The sequence below is a fragment of the Rhodnius prolixus genome, unplaced genomic scaffold, assembly GCF_049639745.1.
Source record: "Rhodnius prolixus isolate KJV_2025 unplaced genomic scaffold, Rpr scaffold_6, whole genome shotgun sequence".
Lineage (NCBI taxonomy): Eukaryota > Metazoa > Arthropoda > Insecta > Hemiptera > Reduviidae > Rhodnius > Rhodnius prolixus.
The window spans coordinates 43,345,206-43,363,912 of NW_027411634.1; the positions used below are offsets into that span (position 1 = coordinate 43,345,206).

At 37.8% G+C, this 18,707-nt stretch overlaps 1 protein-coding gene across 4 annotated transcripts in view; it reads left to right on the forward strand.

Moving 5' to 3' along the window:
* Window positions 1–779: 779 nt before the first annotated feature.
* The window catches only part of Ppn (proteoglycan-like sulfated glycoprotein papilin), a 94,891-nt gene continuing 76,963 nt past the window's right edge, over window positions 780–18,707 (forward strand). Inside the window, exon 1 of one of the 4 annotated variants that reach the window (XM_074139918.1) lies at window positions 780–1,253. In XM_074139918.1, coding sequence (XP_073996019.1) covers window positions 1,231–1,253 — 23 coding nt within the window. In that variant the 5' untranslated portion in view covers window positions 780–1,230. The remainder of the gene's footprint in view (window positions 1,254–18,707) is intronic. The other 3 variants (XM_074139917.1, XM_074139916.1, XM_074139914.1) reach the window with 3 other exon arrangements.

The following is an 18,707-nucleotide window of genomic DNA, read 5'->3' on the forward strand; positions in this document are numbered from 1 at the left end:
AGGTGTTTTGGAACTGGCTGCCTTAGAATATCAGCTATGAACAGATAAACAAGTCTCTAAATCCTCCGACCCAACTCTTTCTCATTTTCACTATTTCCAAATCCAAAAAAATTTGTGTATCGATAACGTTTAGCCAGGTGATCATGATCGTAGATGTAGATGGGCTTTTTGCACACCTTCCAGAATTCTGGATTCTGGATTCATTGGAAAATGTTGACCAAAGTGTTTTAAAAGGGGCAAAGTGGCATATGATATGTTGAGGGTCAGTTTGCCAGTGATATCATTTGTACGAATATGTTAAAAGCGATGCAAGCATGGAATTACTCGTACTTAGTTTGTATTTATTAATGGGGCTCATTTGAATATAATGCAGTGAAGTGGTTCTCTGTTAATTAAACTTTACAGCAGCCGCGCATTCAGAGTTAGCCGTGTTTAAGATGTTAACTTCAATTAGAAAATAAAACTAATTCAGCCAATTTGTCTCGTCAGTCTGATCAGTTTAAATATAGAAGGATTGTCACCCAGTATGAACACAATGTGCAGTTTATTAAATTATTTATCAAAGTGATAACGATAATAGTGGCAGTGGTTATTTTTAGGAAGACAGTATTAATTATTAGAACGCTCAGATTCTGTTTAAGAGAGAGAGAAGATTGTAGGACGTTTTGATAACAGAATTGATTGGGTAGGACAGTTGCTCTTTTTTTTTAATGAGTCATCGATATAACTACATCTTGTTGTATTCGGTTGTTGGGCAGGCAAGAAAGTGTTTGAGGAGTTGCCGAGATAATGAATGATCTGTACTAAAGAAGAGGAAGAGGGCTGCCATTGAGGGTGTGTGCTGGAATCAAGTTCACCACTTCAATTTCTTTCGCTGGAGGCAACTTGATGATGTGTGTGTGTGTCCCAAGTTACTATTGGGCCGCTGGTGGTCCGTTTTTGACCTGACCGTCTCATATCCCAGGTATATCAGAGCAGCCGTAGCTTGGTCATGGCTCACTCAGCCCTAGATGAGTCCTCTTCAACCGCAGGAAGAGTTAACAGAAGAGAGGCTTCAACTACACTAGAAGAAGATCCTCTCAGTTTAGTGGTGGGGCAAAAAGGGAACATGGTCTACACTCTCACATAGACGAGGACCCTGCAGACCAGTGTAGTGGTGGAGAGCAGACGACAGACCTGGCCCAGACATCAGTTCTGTAGTTAGAAGTGTGCGGTGAACAGCGGCCCAACATGCTTCTGCTCATCGCTTCAAGGTTCGTAACTCAAATATATCCAACTTTTATTTCTTTGCATTTATCTATTCAATTAATTTTTAGTTCGCGTAAAACTAACTGCCCGCTCTAGAAACAGAAAAGACGGAGACAATAAGCTTGTTTCCGATAGAACTAGCCATACATTGTATCTTCTACCCTCATCATATTCGGTATTCTAAACAATTTGTCGTATTTGTAGGAGTATTCTTGTTGTATACCCAGGTTGAGTATCCTAACTAAAACTTTAATGAAATAATGTGATAATTCTTCTACTACTTGTATCGTTTGTCCTAACAGCTGTCGGAATTTCAGAAGTAACAAAATCGAGCGAGCGTCTTTTCGATAATTCGCGGGGAAAAAAGTTTGTCGTTAAATTTGGAATATGGAGATAAGAGTTTAGTGGGATTCAGATTTTAAAGACAAATTCTTTGAATAAGAAGTAGCTTGCTTTACAAATATTTGTCAGCTAGGATTAAGCCGACCCAAAAATTTTCTTGAGAAATTATTTTTAAATCTGGAAGTACTGGAGTGAAGTTCAGTCTGGAAGTAAAGGCAGGATGTTCAATTTGGTTATAATGAAGGATGTACAGATTTAAACATCCACGAAGATAATAATCCCTCTACATCGCTTGCAATGAGGTTTCGCTGGGCAGTCTTCTGATTTTTTTGAAAAAATATTCCGGGAAAATTGAGAAGTTCTTAAAACATTGTGATTTCGAGCATCCCACTAAAGCCCCTCCTGCGTCGAGACTAGAATCTCCACATTATGGAACATATATTTCTAGTATGCGGAATGTGAGTGGTAAACCAGTGATTTTCAACGAGGAAAATATGGCCTATCAGTCGGTGATAGTAATCTGTTGCTACGATTCAAAGATACTCTGGGGCGATTACTATTGAATCTTGGCGAGAAGCACAGTAATGCCTTAAGATTCTAATATTCAAGAATAACGACACAAATTGACTCACACACACCATCTCTCGTCACCCTTGTTGTCAGTACCCAATCGGTGGCGCTAATTAATGTTCTTCACAATAATGTTCACATGAGCTGACTTATTTTCTCACTATGATAACAATCGCCGTTTACCATTTCTTTCAGTTTAGCTAACCCTCAGATATCGATTGTTTTTAACTAAATTTATAGGTACCCATAATAAAAAGCAGCATGCATGAACTAGAGGCAGTGCATGGAAAATAGAGTTACGCCTCTAACCGCTTCATCCTATCTCTATCCTTTCTAGAATTTTCTTTTAATTTTCACGTAGTTTTTATTCATTAATTTCCACCATTCCCTATTATAGCGCAGCACTTCTTGACGTTATAGTCTATTTCAATTTTAAAAACATTTTAAAATTCAGCAATCACTTTCCTGTAACATAATAAGCTTAACATATCCCATATTGAAAACGCCCAACCAGGGTATCATTTTATTCTGGATATTTAGAAAAAATCGAAAATTGGCAAATATACACGTTGGACGCAACAAGCAAAATATGGAAAATATAAAATCTGAATACATTTTCAAGCTACCAAGCACATCTACACCCGTTGAAGTAACATAATGTTCTTAATATTACGTTTTCTGAAGAATGAGGTAGATTGGCCAAATCAACAGCAGAAACTTTATTGTACTTTAAGAACCTAGTTATACTCAATTTTTCTGCGCAATTAATAAACAAGGATTTATTTTCTTTGGTTAATTAGAAGATACTGCTCTCTAGATTATCAGAGTAGCTGGAGTCCAGGTTGGATGTTGATCATGTGGTTAAGAAATACTAAATATTACTGTTACAATATTGTTGCTGTTCGGAAACTAGAGCGCTATTCAGCCGTTTTAATTACGGGCGTCTTACGGGTCGGAGGCGTTACTTTCTTCTGAAAAAACTCTCGAAATAGTCTCGATTTCATCTTCAGAACAGCAGTAGACAGTGGAAGTTAGATCACGTGAAAAGAGATTGCAGCCGAAGTATCAATGACTACGGAACTTGCTTACTCAGATTGACAGTTAGATCAAAATGACGAACTGAAACATTTAGGAAATTGTGGGCTAGATCAGCGTTACCTTTATTACCGCAAATTATAAGGTGAATTAATTTACTTAGACCACGTATTCGAATATCAGAACTTGTGGTCAGAGATTTGCCTGTATAATGTTACGCTGAGTTGGTGTAAATGACCGATTGTTGATTTCGCTGGACTCCACTTGCTCCTATTTATTTATTCAAATGCAAATTTAAATTTTGGCCGTAAATAAAATAATTTTAGAAAATAAGCCTGCCGTTGATGAATTCAAGCCTTGAAGTTCCTTGGCCCCAGCTGTATGTGACTTGCGAACAGCAAGTGGTGACCACATGTGACACTTTGTCTTGTGACAGCTCACTGAATGACTAACTCACATTCTAAAATTTCCAAAAAACAAATCGCATCTGACATACCACGATTGCTCGTACCGCTAGTTCTGACTAGCTACAGATTACCTGTCTTACTATCCGGCCAAATGCTCGGAAGTATGCCTTTGCACCGGAAGTTACTTTTTGCGTGGTTTGTGTTTACTTTCTCCCTTTTGGTGCCCCTGAAGACCTGAGTTTTGAGGAAATTGGTATTGGTTTCGTTCATTCAGAATTTCTCTTTTGAACCAACCCCATTATCTTTTCCAACTTTCGTTGCTTTTTTCCTCTAAAAACGTTTTAATGAAAGTGAGTACTTTGCTGTAAATATCAGAATCTTTTTTGCTAGTCGCTCATCTATCTTATTTCCTGGTATGAGCGACTGTGTCAAAGGACGATTCTGTGTGTTTCAAGAATATTTAATTTCGAAAATTCAGACAAAAGAAAGTAGCTCTCAGCTGATTTATTCAACATAATTATTCAACTTGGGATGCTGTAGGATGATATAATGATTGAATAGTCGAAGGCTCGCTGAAGCCTGGAGTGGGTTCAAGAGACAAGCAAGCAAATCTGTTTTGTTTAGAGGGCTTTTCAGTAGAGTTAATTCTTGTGTGAAACAAAATTGGAGAGCTATACAGGTTTTAGTGGCTGGGTTATTTAGAGAAAGGTAAAAATCGAAATATAGTTTGAGATTGGAGTTGAAGCAGGGCTGCAACTTTAACAGAACTCCAGCCACATGAATGGTACCCATTTCCATAAATTTTATAAATCACTTCTATTATCTAGCCGACCGGAGATATGATAGTGTTAATGCCTCGGTGTTGGTAATTCCAAGTGTGAGAGAAGCATGTTATGTGGCCAGTTCAGGCGGAGTCTAGAAGGGCCCAGACTGCCCAGCTGGAGGTCTCTTCCTGTAAATACTACCCAATCATTCCTCACATCGCTATTCCGACATTGTGTTGTCTTTTCTTATCCCTAGTATTATTACAATCCTTCAGACTTCCGATTTGAAGACTCCTGAACACAAAACAGTTATTCGAATTTGTGTTACTATTGATTCTTTTCTAGGGGGCAATGCTGTTACCATTTGAAAAAGAAAACGCTACAACAATATTTTTTTTATCAATCAATTTTTGCGGGAATATTCATTTGTGGAGAGTTCTGCCAGAGATAAGGTGTAATGGTGACGCAGTGTAATGGTTCTACAAGCTTACAATGTTGGTAACTGTTGTTTTTTGAGATTCGTGTTTAAATAAATGGATAACTTGGAACTGGAGAATTGTAGGAAGAGGAGAGATTATTAGGAAAAGTGTATGGGTGCGAGATGTACTAACGATTAACCGGCAGAACCTCCAACTTTATTTTATCAAGTCTTCTTATCCGGAGGAAGATTAGTGAGAGAAAGGTTGCCAAAGAGTGGATTGTCTCTCAAACTTGTGGAGTGAATAAACAGAATAAGGTGTGAAGTTTATACTTATGTTGGAATTAGAGTTTACAGTAGAATGTAATTCGGAAGACCAAATTGTTTTAATTAAAGCAAATTATACTAGATTAAGGCCCTGAACTTGACGCTTTACTAGTTCAATGTCAGCTGGCCGGTGATGGCAATATTTATGGGGTTCTCACAGTTCGCGACTATCGATCATACGATACATTGCCCATGAAATCGCTTAGAATATACTCGTCGTGTTGTGCGAGCAAAAATTGTTGATACAGTTTGGAAGAGGGCGGTACGATTTGTTGGGCTTTCTTTATTTGAAATTGGGCGGGTAGTGGGCGGATGTGGAACTGTTCGCCAGATGAGATAACAGCAGCAGACACAATGCAGGACCAGATCAGCAGTATCGAGTGAGCCTAATCAGTTCGGTGATTACCGCGGCCAGTCTTCACCAAACTCAACACAATATTCCAAACTTTCTCACTCTTGGAAATACTCGCTCTGCAAAAAAAAAAACATACCAGCCAAAAGCAATTAAAATCAAATACTGGTAAATTGGTGAAACTAGATTTCCGGTGTCATCTCGAAATAGAAAATTTGACATGATCGTAATCCTTTACTTCCCTGGTCAGAGGAAGTGAAAAACTTACACTTCTTTGACTTTTACACGGCTGTTCTTTCCTGTAAAGATGCATCCTTTTGTAAGAATTTGAAAAGAGTATATGGATTCGAACAGCATAAATTGACGATAACGATAGGAGCTTATTGCTAAAAATAAAATAGTGTGAGATGAAGTTTTTTTAAGTTATGAAAATTGTTTGATCTAAAGTACCAAACGATACCATTTCTTTCAGGCAAAATTACATAATATTTTTTGTAAAAATTAATATTTTTGTAGGAGCAATTAAATTTGCTATAAAACCGTAATCCATTTGACTATTTTTATGGTAAGCAGTCGGGGAGCAGTAAAAAAATTGCAATAATAGCTGTTTTGTGGCAAACTGAGGTCGGACCATGCTTTATATGACGAATTGGACAGCTTTTTCCTGCGAACCTACTCACACTCCATGCCGATTTCTTGAACCAGCTAGTTTTATCAAAGATTCTAACCTTATTTAACTAAGACAAACAATAGGTGGTGGTGGGGGGTTACTCTTTTAATATTTTCTTTTTTTAGGAATGAAATAAAAAGAAATGACAATTTTTAGGGTTAAAAATTAAATTTTGTGAACAGGTAAATGCATTCACTTCGATTGTCATATATTGGTAATGCAAATGGTTTCCACACTTTTGGGGGGACGTCTTGTGGGGGTTGCTCGACAGAAACAGTTTGGGAAGCCCAACTCCGAGTCCTGTTGCCTTCACCATTACCAGGTGACCAACTTTAAATTGTATTCAAAGAAAATTAAAAAAGCTGTTCTCTAAGGATTGGTTTTCCTTTTACAGTAAATATGAAAATAATATTGTAGGTAACAAGATTTGTTAAGCGCGCAATACAAGATAGTTATGTAAAGTAGCTTTAAGGAGTGAAGAAGATCCTCTTTAAAAGTTCTTTTGGCACGGTAAGAAGGAGGTAATAAGTTGTGTATTGTTGTGGTAGAATAGCGGCGATCTTAAGAAGGGGTCTTTAGAATGTCTCTGTGAATACAGCTAGGAAAAGGGTTCCTTCACCTTTTGGTAACTACCACAGGATATTGTAGGCACCTAAACCCGCTCTCTACCTGGACTTAGTGAGGAGGAATAGAGCTGGCTTGTTGTTAACATCTCGAGTTAGTGCATTGCTCAGCTACACTCCATGTCACTACCAAATCTGTCCTACATTTCTGTATCTAATCTATGGTATAATACTTTGGCGGATACCATTTAGAGTCTGGGTCCTGAATTCCTCGTCAAACTCAAAGTGGTCTCGGCCTCCAAACAAGCGCACTCTCCAGTTTTACTACCTGCACAATCACCTCCTAGGGTGGCACAATTCATTAATTTAAGCAACCGAAATGTTTTATGCATAATTATCTATTTCATTTCTGTATTTAAACTGTCCGGTAGGGCCGTTGTGTAAGGGTTGATCGTCAAAAAGTGCACGAAAAATCGTAACGCTGAAAAACACCCAACTTTGACAATTTTTTTTTCTCTTTTTATATAAAAGATAAAATTCTCCAATTTTCTTTAAATTATAGGGCAAATCCTCTTTTATAACTTTAATTTTTTTGCAACAATCCAGATCTAATAGGTTTCATACGTGATCAATTATAAATGTATAAATAGAAAAATAAAAAATAATTAATTATTTATTAATTTTCAGCCCTTTCTTTGTGTCACAGACAGTTCGCCGCCGTATGTGTCATCTCCCTTTTTACTCCCAAACGATCTCTTTATTTCTCAATGCGTTCTATGGCCAGAGAAGTATTTATATAAATAAAATAAATAAATAAAATGTTTATTTTTGAAAAGGAATTTTTTCCTGACGAGTGAGGAATATAACCACACTAGTGATTAGCATGTAGGACATACACACATTAAAAAAAAGCACAAGCTAAAAGTAATTTTGACAAATTGTGAAAGTTAGCCTTAACTTTCTCAACTTGTCCTTGCGGAGAGGGTGAAATTGTAGTTCAAAGGAGTACGCTTTCCAAATCCTTAACGCTATGGTAAAGAATGCTTTTCTTTATGGCTGTAGAACGTATTCTTCTGGGAGTATGAAGTGGCGGACAAACTGGCCAGAATGTCGTACCATCCAAATGTCTAGATTTAACTAAAGGCAAAAAATAAATAAATTGAAATGTGGAATTTTTGTAGACGTAGACTGATGATGGCTTGATTAGATGCCCTAATATCTGTGATCTTATAACTTATATGAAGTATGAAAATCTGAAGAGATTAAATTGAGGCTTGAGGCGGATGCATTACTGAAAGCTACCAGTGCTACCAAATTGGATGTAACCATTTTGCCATGATCTGGTGATATGCATTTCCGCTTAAATTTCGGCCATTGACGCGAACATATCAATTCCTTTTTGATGATGTGAGAGAATTATGACTATTTCTGGCAGTATTGGGACATTCGACCCGACGCTATTACGTTGTGTTAAAATGGGTTCAGCGAGACCATTGTAATGGTGCAAAAGTATGCACCAGTAAAGAAAGGAAGTAAAAAGTAAATAAAACTGCCGGAAGTAAGCAAGTGGAGCGTGCAGGGAGTGTCCTGAAAAGTTGCTCTGGCTCCTGTGACTGTTGAGGAAGTGAGAGATTAGAGCCCGTGACGAGCAAGGGAGCGAAGCCTAAGAGCCTCCAATATAGAAGGCCACTCCCTCAGTGATGTCTGCTACCAACAGTAATCAAAGCCGGCAATCTACTTGAATATTCTTCTCGAATTCCATTAATCTTGGAGAACTGGCGCTAGAAAGAGAGATCTCTTCGACATTGCTCATGTTCACTACGATATTAATGCGAAGTTACGACTCTCCAGTCTCTACCGTTCTCCTTATTCTAACACACACACAATTCTACATCCAATTCGATTTTAAAGCATGTTCTATTCTGGCCAACATTTCATTATTTGGAGTAGTTTTCACCAACATGATACGAGCTCAGAGTGAAGTGTCTCGCTCTCCAGCTACCGTCAAGGATAAATAGATAAATAATTAAAATAAAAGTTAGAGTTCTACTTGTACATAACATATACAAAGTTAAAAGTTTTTTTGTCCGAAAAAATGTTAGAAAAGTGATTAAATGAAAAGTGCAATTTGGAAACTTGAGCGTTCCCCAGAAAATGTGATAAAGCCATTCTCTACAGACAAACTTCCTGTTTTGAGGACATTGTTCCGAGGATTAAGGTAGACATTTCCTACTCGTAAATATATATTATACAAGCATAATCGTACAATACACCGTAAAAGCACTTAAGAGCAGAGCATAACTCCCAATCCTCTCATTTAAGAATTCCCGTTAAATGAAGTTTTCTCAAAAAATGATATAAAACAGCAACAGATCTACAATAAGCTAATGGTTTCGAAATACGGTCTATAAGTTGCAATCTGAGGTAGCAGCGCTATGAAGGCTGCTTCTTGATAGGTTTGTTGATATTCGAGCCAACTCCAGAACTAGGCGGTTTGGTAGACTTATTTATGGGGTAGGAGTAAACCAAAATTCCAATTGTTGCTGTTTTCATGTTTACTCAGTCAGCACTTAGTGATTGAAATGTATGATTTGAAGCTGTGAGCTTAGTGAATTGTCTCGCAGAGTATTCAATTAATTGCAAATCATCGACCACACTTACTGGAGACTCCATTCTCCGTAATGTGCAGGATGTTCCCTCTTCCTATCAAAATTAAATTCACTCATTCTCTAAAGTCATACATCTTGTGACTTCCTTTTGTGTTTCTGGAGTCAGTACGCTGGCTCTAATTTGTTCATTAATTTTTAAAACAAGAGTATTTTAGTAGAAGGAAGAAACCCGGCCAAAGCTAGGCCTTTCTACTCTCAAAATAAACATTTTCTTCGTCCCAAAATATTGTTTGTATTGTTAAATAAGGAATTTTCCAGATGTTGAAACTCTATCAGAAAAAAAGCTAATATAACGTTGTGTTTTGTTCATGTCTGTACATACAATTGGTAAATTATAATAATTGTTTTGAACTTAGTGTAAACGTTGTAGGTAATTAGTGAAACAATAGCAAATAATAAAATAGAAATGACTAGACTATTTGAAATGTAAAACGGGATTCGAATTTGCATTTCTAAAAGTTAAACCCTGGTGAGACAATAAACAGTCGAAATTAGGCTGTTTGTTTAGAGTTATTGCCCTGGACTTCACACTCTTCACTCTTCACTTCTTCTCTGACTAGTTTACTTTCTTTTACTCCAAGACTAAGGGAGTGTTGGTGTGGAGTTGCGAAGGATGTGTAGCTGTGAGCTGCAGTAGTTGCTCTTGTAGACTGCGCTACCGGTACGAACCTAGTCTTGTCTTCTTCCTGGCCACAATCAAACAAACCGAACTCTCACAACTTCCCGCAAATTAATTCTGAGAGAAAAGTTTCAAATTAAAATATAATACTTAATCTGAGCTAGGGTGCTAAGGAACTCAGGTTTCGAGCGCTACAATGCAACACTTTTCAACACGGGCAGTTCGTCTTTTTTCCGTTCAAAAGACAAGCCCTCTTTTTGTGGCTCGCTCTAAAACAAATCCATTGCCGCGAGTCTTATTGATTATCAGCCCTGTTCTATCTATTGACACCCTGAATCTCTTCTACCGCCACATTGAACAGCAAACTGGCAAGAATGTCATTCCAAGTTGATAAACTTTTTGATCAGGCGTTATGGATTTGTGTTAAAATTGGGATTGCTTATGTTCCATAGTTTTCATCACTTGCGGGAAATTAACTTGGTTATTGGTGCGTGACGCAGACATTTAATCAGGCAGAATGGCTGCATCTAGCCATAGTCTCTCCTGAACAGGAGCCAGTCACAAGTGCGGATGTTAAATATTTCCGGCGCATTGAAGTGTTTAATTAGCAAACACGACGACATATTTGTATCGCTGGAGTAACAATATCAGATATGGCTTATTCAGTGTATTAATTTCCTGTTTAGTTTGACGGAAGTGAGCTTCAACGTGTATCAAATAAGGCCAATCAAATCGATATTTTTTTTTACGTATCACTTTTTCTTTTTTTTTTTTTGTAATTAATGTTTTCTTTTTAAAAGCTGCACTTGGTTGGTGAATAGTTTAGCTGAAGTTTTTTGACCAGGTTAGGGTTGCTATGTTCATCCTAGGCCCCAGCCAACATAAGTTATAAGCATACAAACGCTTGAAATGTATCGGTTGAACTTAGGTTGATGACTGCCTAGAACATCAGGTTTAACGCCATTGTTCTAATTTATGAAAACGAATGAGTGAAAATGAAGGAAGGGTTTTTAAGTCGACCGCCACTTTCTAAAACTGTTTCTTCGGGCTCAGGGATCTCAAATCGACATTGTATTACATTGTTCCCAGCACAATTAGTAGAAAGCGCAATTAAATAGAAATATTGCGCTTACCCATGGTTCTACTAGTAAAGGGTTTACACAACACATCGCTGCTCGAACAAGCAGAGACCGATCTAAATGCATGAAGTGGTGCAGCTAGATGTTGCATAATGAAAGAGGATATTTATAATAAAGAACGTGTGATAGCTGAAGATGGATGAAGAGCTGTAGGGGGTTTAATTTGAGTTCGACCTTGGGAGTGATTGCCTGAATGCGTAGTTTTGGGTGCAACCTAATTGGGCGCCCACGAAGTCCCGCACTCGTGCCTTGTTTAGTGGCCGCCAGTGGATATTATCACCTGGTTCTGGGCGGCCCCTCCCACCTATTGGTACTGTCCGCACCAATTTCTTCATAAATCAAATACTCTCTTTCTTTTCATTGTCGGCTCCTATTATTACGATCTTGCCAAATTAACCAACTCGTCTTTTCACCGGAAATTCCCTCCCTTGAGATTTGCTCAGTCCAAAGAGCTTCCCAAATGAGTGGATTTTCGCTATTCTCAAGATTTTCTTTAACCCGGCTCTAAAGATTTTATTAAACTTGGTACAAACATTTCTATCTTCAACTTAACCACATTTCTCCAAGAAAAATTACACAAATCTAAGATTGTTTTAGTAATTAGTAAATAACTGTACAATGGATGCCCCTGAGGGATTTTTTTTAAAGACATAACAGCATATTTTCAAATTCTATAACATCTTTTAATACTCTCCCAGCTAAAATGGTGCCGAGGATCCATTCTTGGAGTTGCGAAACTTCTATTCTATTTTTAAATAAAGTAAAGTAATGTTCAGCCAGAGCAAGATTTTTAAATCAGAATTCAATAAGTAATTAAATTGTTAAATTAGAAGAAATGTATGCTGAATTTGATGGTTTTAGCGATCTTTTTCAAGACCTAGACCTAATATTTCTCAGAAGCAATAGCTTTTAGGCAGGTTCATGGGTGTCTAGTGACTTCTGAGGGAATGGCGCTGATTGAAGACAACTCCTTGCCGCCGAGACATGGATTGAGGGAGTTGGTAACCAAAAGGTCAGGGTTTAAGGGAAAAGCCCTTTCTCTTACACCTTGTACGGCACTAAGAGAAACTATTAATACTGAAATGAAAGCCAAAGAAAGAAATCTTTTGGATTATTGGTAAGGTACAATGGTTGGATTGCAGAAGGATGTCATGTGACAAAGTGGACAGCAGCTCCATGTGCGAGTACAAGGACTCGCCTTGGCTTAGGACAATAGGCGCCGAATGGCCACATGTGTGCACTAGACCACATGTGAGGGGCTGAGTGTGAAGAACACTCAACGAACAAAGGTATCACTCCTTCTGGGAAATACTAATTGTTATTTTTAGTGTGAAATTTTGCAGAAACCTAGTGGTATAAGTGTTCAGTGGTTGAGGGTGTTTCCGGTACTTGGACAACTTGGAACATTCCGTTCAGGGTTACTTAGGCGGTATAGGCAACATGCTGATGGAATTTCACACTTCTGACCCATGTGACAAGAGATAGTTACTCTAATGATTCTAGTTCCATCCTTAACGGAAGCTGTTTCATTTAATCTGCTCACTCCCAGCACGCTTTACCTTGGCTTATCAAGACGCTCCATGTTTACGCACCATTTACCTTTCTAACATAGATTCCAGATTCTCGTACTTGTAATATTTTATTTCAAGGACCAATATTTGAACAAACTCAGGTTTTATTATTTTCTTTCTCAACAATACGATAAACTACAAATTTAAAGTAATAATAAACTTACGTCTTATCTAGAAACGACTGAGGCGTCCCCGGACTCGCCACAGACTCGATCACCATTAGGTGATCATCACACTTCAAATTCAAATTTATCAAATTTGAGTTATCATATTTGCTTGTTTTGCATATTGACGCAAATATCAATTGAATACCAATAAACAGTTAATATAATTTATAAAAATAATAATATTGAACTTAATATTTAAAATAAAAGCATAACCTGAAATCAAGTAAACCCCACTTTTACCTCAATGGTTGGGCACACATTTTATAGCCTGATGAACAAATTTAACATCAAAAATCTCCTATTCCTAATTTCAGAAAGTAAACTCTTAATCTGGTCGCTAATGACTAGACGTTAAGAAATACAAAATAATTATTTTTTTCATTTATTGTGGCCACAAGAGTGGGAAGTAAGTTCATTTGCAAAGCCGTTACTATATCTTGAAAAGTGCCATTGCTATGCACGATCTTAGCAAAAGTTCTTTCTCTTCTCTAATCGCAGAGAAATATCAACTTCAGTTGAAAGAGAAAGCAATCTCTTAGCTCGTTCACCAAACCCAAATGTGAATAGTACAAAAGTGCAATTGCAACGTAAGAATAGAACCAATTTCTGTTTCAATAAAAAAAGAAAATAAGTAGGAAATTATTCATTAATAAGAAGATTTGCTTTGAATAAAACGTTTAATTATAAAAGGAAGTGTTTTGTAATAGGTCTGTCTTGAGAGTGTTATCTGCAGATTTGAAGCTCTCTGAGACATAAGTCGGTGATTGGAGGAGAGAAGGAGCACTCAGCCATCTCTTTTTCTCAGCTCACTTCTTTGTCAACCTGTCACTTTTCTATTCAAATATCTATGGAAGGTTCCTTTGTACTAGACATTAGCTGTGGTTGCTGGGCTTCACCCTAGGCATCGCCTCTTGTATTGTTAATACCCCCCCCCCCACACACTAAAGCCTCTGTCCACCAGACAGAGACCAGACTTTTCCTACACTTTGTTTTTATTTACCTCCACAATTCAGCTCATCATTTCCTACGTTACAAAGAGTGAGTCAGCCTCTAGCGACCTTCCCTAGTAAAAAGTCTTATCGCTAAAGATCATATTCTGAAAAAGAGTCATCGAGGCATTAACCAATGATCTTCTGGTAAATTTTCCCAAAGTAAACGTTTTTTTAGGTCCTCGAGTCCAAAAAAGTACATACCATAGCTTTTAGAAAATTATCAGTGCGTTTATTTGTATTAATGTAGCACTTTGAAAAACAAACATCTATTATTTAGAACTTAATGTTTCATCTTGAAACCTCCGAGAGTGTTAAAAATTCCTAAAGCGGAAGTTCGCTTAGCAAAGTTTTTATTTTTCTTCAATTTTGTGTTTTTTCTTTTTCTTTTAAATGCTTCATTGATTTTTGTCGTTGATCTCGGAGTCGTAAGAGAATAGATGACGTTGTGGCAATGACCCTATAGATTCTGCTCGGCCAAATGGTTATGTAAATCAGTTCGAAATACAATGTACGCTAAACCAACCATTCCATCGGCTGTCTTCATTATATCGAATGTAAACTGGTATGTGGTATAGCTTGATGTGTCAATAGAGCTGTTTGAAATAATTACATCTTACCTGCTCTTTGCTCTCATTGCCTGACGAATCAACCAGTTCCTTAACCTTACATTCCTGGGTCTCACTTTTGGGTGAGAGAACTGCTCACCAACAATATCTACACAAAATATTCACCAAACTTTATTATAGTGCAATTTTTTCATTTATAAAATCTACAAATTTTCCATTTGTTTAAAAGATCTACAGCGACTTTAAGTCTGCCATCGGTGCTACATTTCTCGACTTTCTTTACAGAACTCTCGCGCTATTACAAATCTTCCTTCTTTTATCGCTCATTCTGTGAAAGACAACAACTGGTCGTCAATTGCCCTGCAAACTATCTAGGCAGCAGAGGAATTTTTGGCAACATCAATCTCAGCCGTACTGAATCATATTGTAAATCGTAGGAAGGAAAGACGCTGTGAGGGATGCAGACTGGGCACAATGATCGAATCGCCTCATTTGGATGTGTAGACAAGTATGGCATGTATTCAAGGTATATTAATGTAAGGCACACTATATAATTTGTTGTGCCCGTTATGATAATCATCCTTGTTACCATAGTGACACTTTTAGTTGTCTACCTACAGTACAGACTCGGCTTCACCAACACACTCCATCACAATTATGATGCAACAACCTCCTTCCCTCAATAATTGATTCAAACCTGTTCTGTTTACTTAAAGCCCTAACTTATGCAAAGTGATCCATTAAGGGCCCCTTCAAACCGCTTGGGATTTTATCTTTTACGCTCACACCATCCACCTCTCTCCACACTTTCTCCTCCTCTTATTACAGTTATATTCCTCACACTCGAACATTATTCTACTAAATATCGAAACTACTCAATTGAATTTTATAAAACTTGAATGACTGTACTGTAACCAAACATAAATAAACTCACGAGATCATTTGCAGATAAATATTGCGGAGTTTGCACAAACAAAACTGTAATTAATTTCTGTACCGCAGTTCTGCAACTAACAGCGTTCTTTGGAAAATGCAGAAGAGTAGAATTAAGCTTGGAAACGTCCAATTTAACAATCTTAAAGAGATACAAGTAGGCTTTAAACTTGCCAGCCGTATTCGGTGGGTTGCATAACCCCAACTCAAGCACTCCCACCAAGATGAATCTCACGTCGTCATTCATGCACTTGCCGTATAATTCAAATCTCCAGCGAACAATGGTCTATCGGAGATGCGTCCTTTCTGCTGCCGATCAGCTCTCAATCTACCACCAATCAAACACCATGTGATTATCCTATTAATGTGAGATGAAGTAATCAAAGTAATGGTATTCACTACTGTTTGTTATGTGATAACCAGAAGAGGTAGGATTATTGGGCAGATTATTATGTTTACCAGACAGATAGATAGGCTTTTAAGGTAGTTGAAGTTACCCTGTGGCTGGATATTTCCTCACAGATCACTTTTGAGAGTGATGAAAGACTAGTCGCGGGTGTATGTGAAGAGCTGATGAAGGTTGTGCAACTCAGGTCTGATGCTGCTTCATCACATCCTGCCACAATATAATGGCACCGGCTGTGCCATACAAAGCTCACCACTTTCAGACGGAGCCAGACTTCACTTTGGCACCACATGAAATCTGCTTAATCGTTAATTTTAAAAATGTTTGCTTTGAACTTATATTAAAAAAAGAATTTATATTAAAAATAGTTGACTTATTATTATGGATGTGGACAGTGGGGAAGCTGTTTGGAAGCCCTCGAGCTCTGGAAGCTTTATTAAGTCGCTCGTGAGCTTAATTTACTTACCCAAAATCTTCTTCCTTCCAGAGTGTGTCTCTTCGGAACACTGGTAGAATTGTCGATCTGAAGAAAGAAGAGGTAGTCAGTGCGAGCAAACATTTCAGGATAGTAGATTTTTCTTTAGATTGTGCACCGGTCTTGCCGGTAATGTTAGGCGCAGAGGCCGTACTTTATGAGTACACTAACCTTTATGTGTATGTGTGCGAACAACAGCAGACAGAACCGCTCTAAGACGGCGGCGAGCTGCAGACGGTCAGGCGATGGAGGGCTGCCTGGGACGTCCCTTTAAACTTTTTGCCTCGTAAACCCTCAGTTAATAATCCGGCTGGCAGACCTTGGCTACCGCCTGCATGCACCTAGAATGCACCCATGCAATAACCTCTCCACTAACATCCCTCCGTACATGTCCATTATTAATGTTTCAAATGTTTAACTTCGGTCTTCATTGTCTGGAGGCAGCCTGGAGCGTTCCTACTATACTTAACTCAGATCAGCAATTACAACCATGTTTTGTAAATATTTGTTGAAAGAATAGCTTTTAAAGACCATGTTGGCTTCCATTACAAGATATTAATTTGTGTATTGTTGAAAAACGGAATTACACTGTGACAGAAATTTTCAAAGTGGGGTCAGTGATTTTTAAAGATTCTGAAGTACAGATCTCCGAAGATGGAAAAGAAATCATCTAGTTGAAAAACGAGACCACAAGCGCTGCAGCAGATAATATTCAACGAAATACGATTTCCCAGTTGGCAATGAAGTATTTGTTTCAGATGGTTTGTCGTGCATTAGTACAGCATTTTGAGGACAATGTTATCAGAATTGCCAATCCTATTGTGTTTGCCTAAGTAAGATCATAAAGATATTGCAAACGATGTTAACATAAATAATAAAACAATATTGAAAGAGATCGTGAGGTTGAAGTCTATCTGTTGGCTTCAGTTTTATTCTGCACATAACTACGAGTTTACTGTAATAGTGAGTAGTTTGTATTATAAACTAGAAAGGTTGTAAATCAGTACTATCTAGATCTGGACTGCAATGTACCCATACACTTGCATCTATTTATCAAAACAAAAAACAAAAATGCTCGACACGTGGCGGGCTGCACGTGTATGATCACACGTGTGTGCTTGTAGTTATGTGGTGAGCAGAGCCGCCAATCAGCTTATACATTATTGCCACCTTGTACAGCCATTACTGTTTTTCCTCCCTAACTGATATTAATATTAATATAAAAATTTATTTGCTATTTGAACTAATAGATTCAGAACTAGAATTGGAAAAGGGAGGGGCCCTACACCCCACGGCTCCGCAGCCTCACGAGACTTATTGAGCCATCCACATTATTTGAGCTTATCAAATGTCATGATTTTTTTTTTGTTTAAATAAATTTTACTGGTAGAGAATCCCAAAATGTATAGATAAACTAATGTTTGGCAAACACACTTTATTATTATATTATGCACCATCGTTTCTACCAAATTTCACTTCGAAAGTTTCAGCGAAACTTTCTGCTAATGATTCTCTCAGCCTTCTTTGTTCACAGTCCGCTGAGTTGTCTTGTTTTTAATTCATCTTTTCTGCAACTGAACTTATAATAATGTCTCCAAATGTTTTGAATTGGATTCAAATCCGGTGACTTTTCACTTAATCACTTCAATGAACAGCCGCAGTTTCCTTTCTGTGTGTTGATCATTGATCGTAAATAAGTAAAGAGCAAATTTGAATAGAACACATTCGGTGAGCACCCGTAGGAGCTGCAGATGATAGAGGAGATGATGCCGCTATCTCCGGAAGGATGTAGACTATATCCTGTGCTCTGCAGATAACCACCGCTCGCCCACATCTTCTCTGCTTTAAATTATTTCACCAGGCGATAAGATTCTCCCGATTATATAACCTGCAAACTAATAGTCAAACAGACATAACTCCAGTTGCCCTACAAGAATCCACAGAGATTAACATGTTCAACTGTTGAAGAGAGACATGAATCAGAAAGCTATTGTACTTCTTGGGAGGAGAGTATCAAAAAAGATAAGATTAAAGGGCCTCTGGCATGCTGAGACTAAAACAAAATCTATTGGCAGAGGAACCTTGAGTTTTACTGAAGAACTTTAGAATTGCGATTCCTTAAAACTCCATTTATCTTTCAAAAAAAGTGACAGGAAGTTACCTAAGAAGTTAATGGAACTAAATAAATAATGGAGGAACATTTCCTGCAGAGTTCTTCCCTGCTCTGAAGGTCTCAATTTGGTAAACATACAGACCTAGTCTAGCTCGACCAAGGTGACGTGCTAACCATGCCAGGGACTATTATGTCGAGAACGAAACCATCTAGTCATCAGTCGTCCGATCGGAGTAACTGGGTAACTTCCCCAGTTCACTTTGAATGTATTTAAAGTTTCAATTATAAAATCGGTGTTTGATCCGTGTATGTCAGGGATGATAGAATAACATCTAGTTATGATCGTTCATCACCCACACAT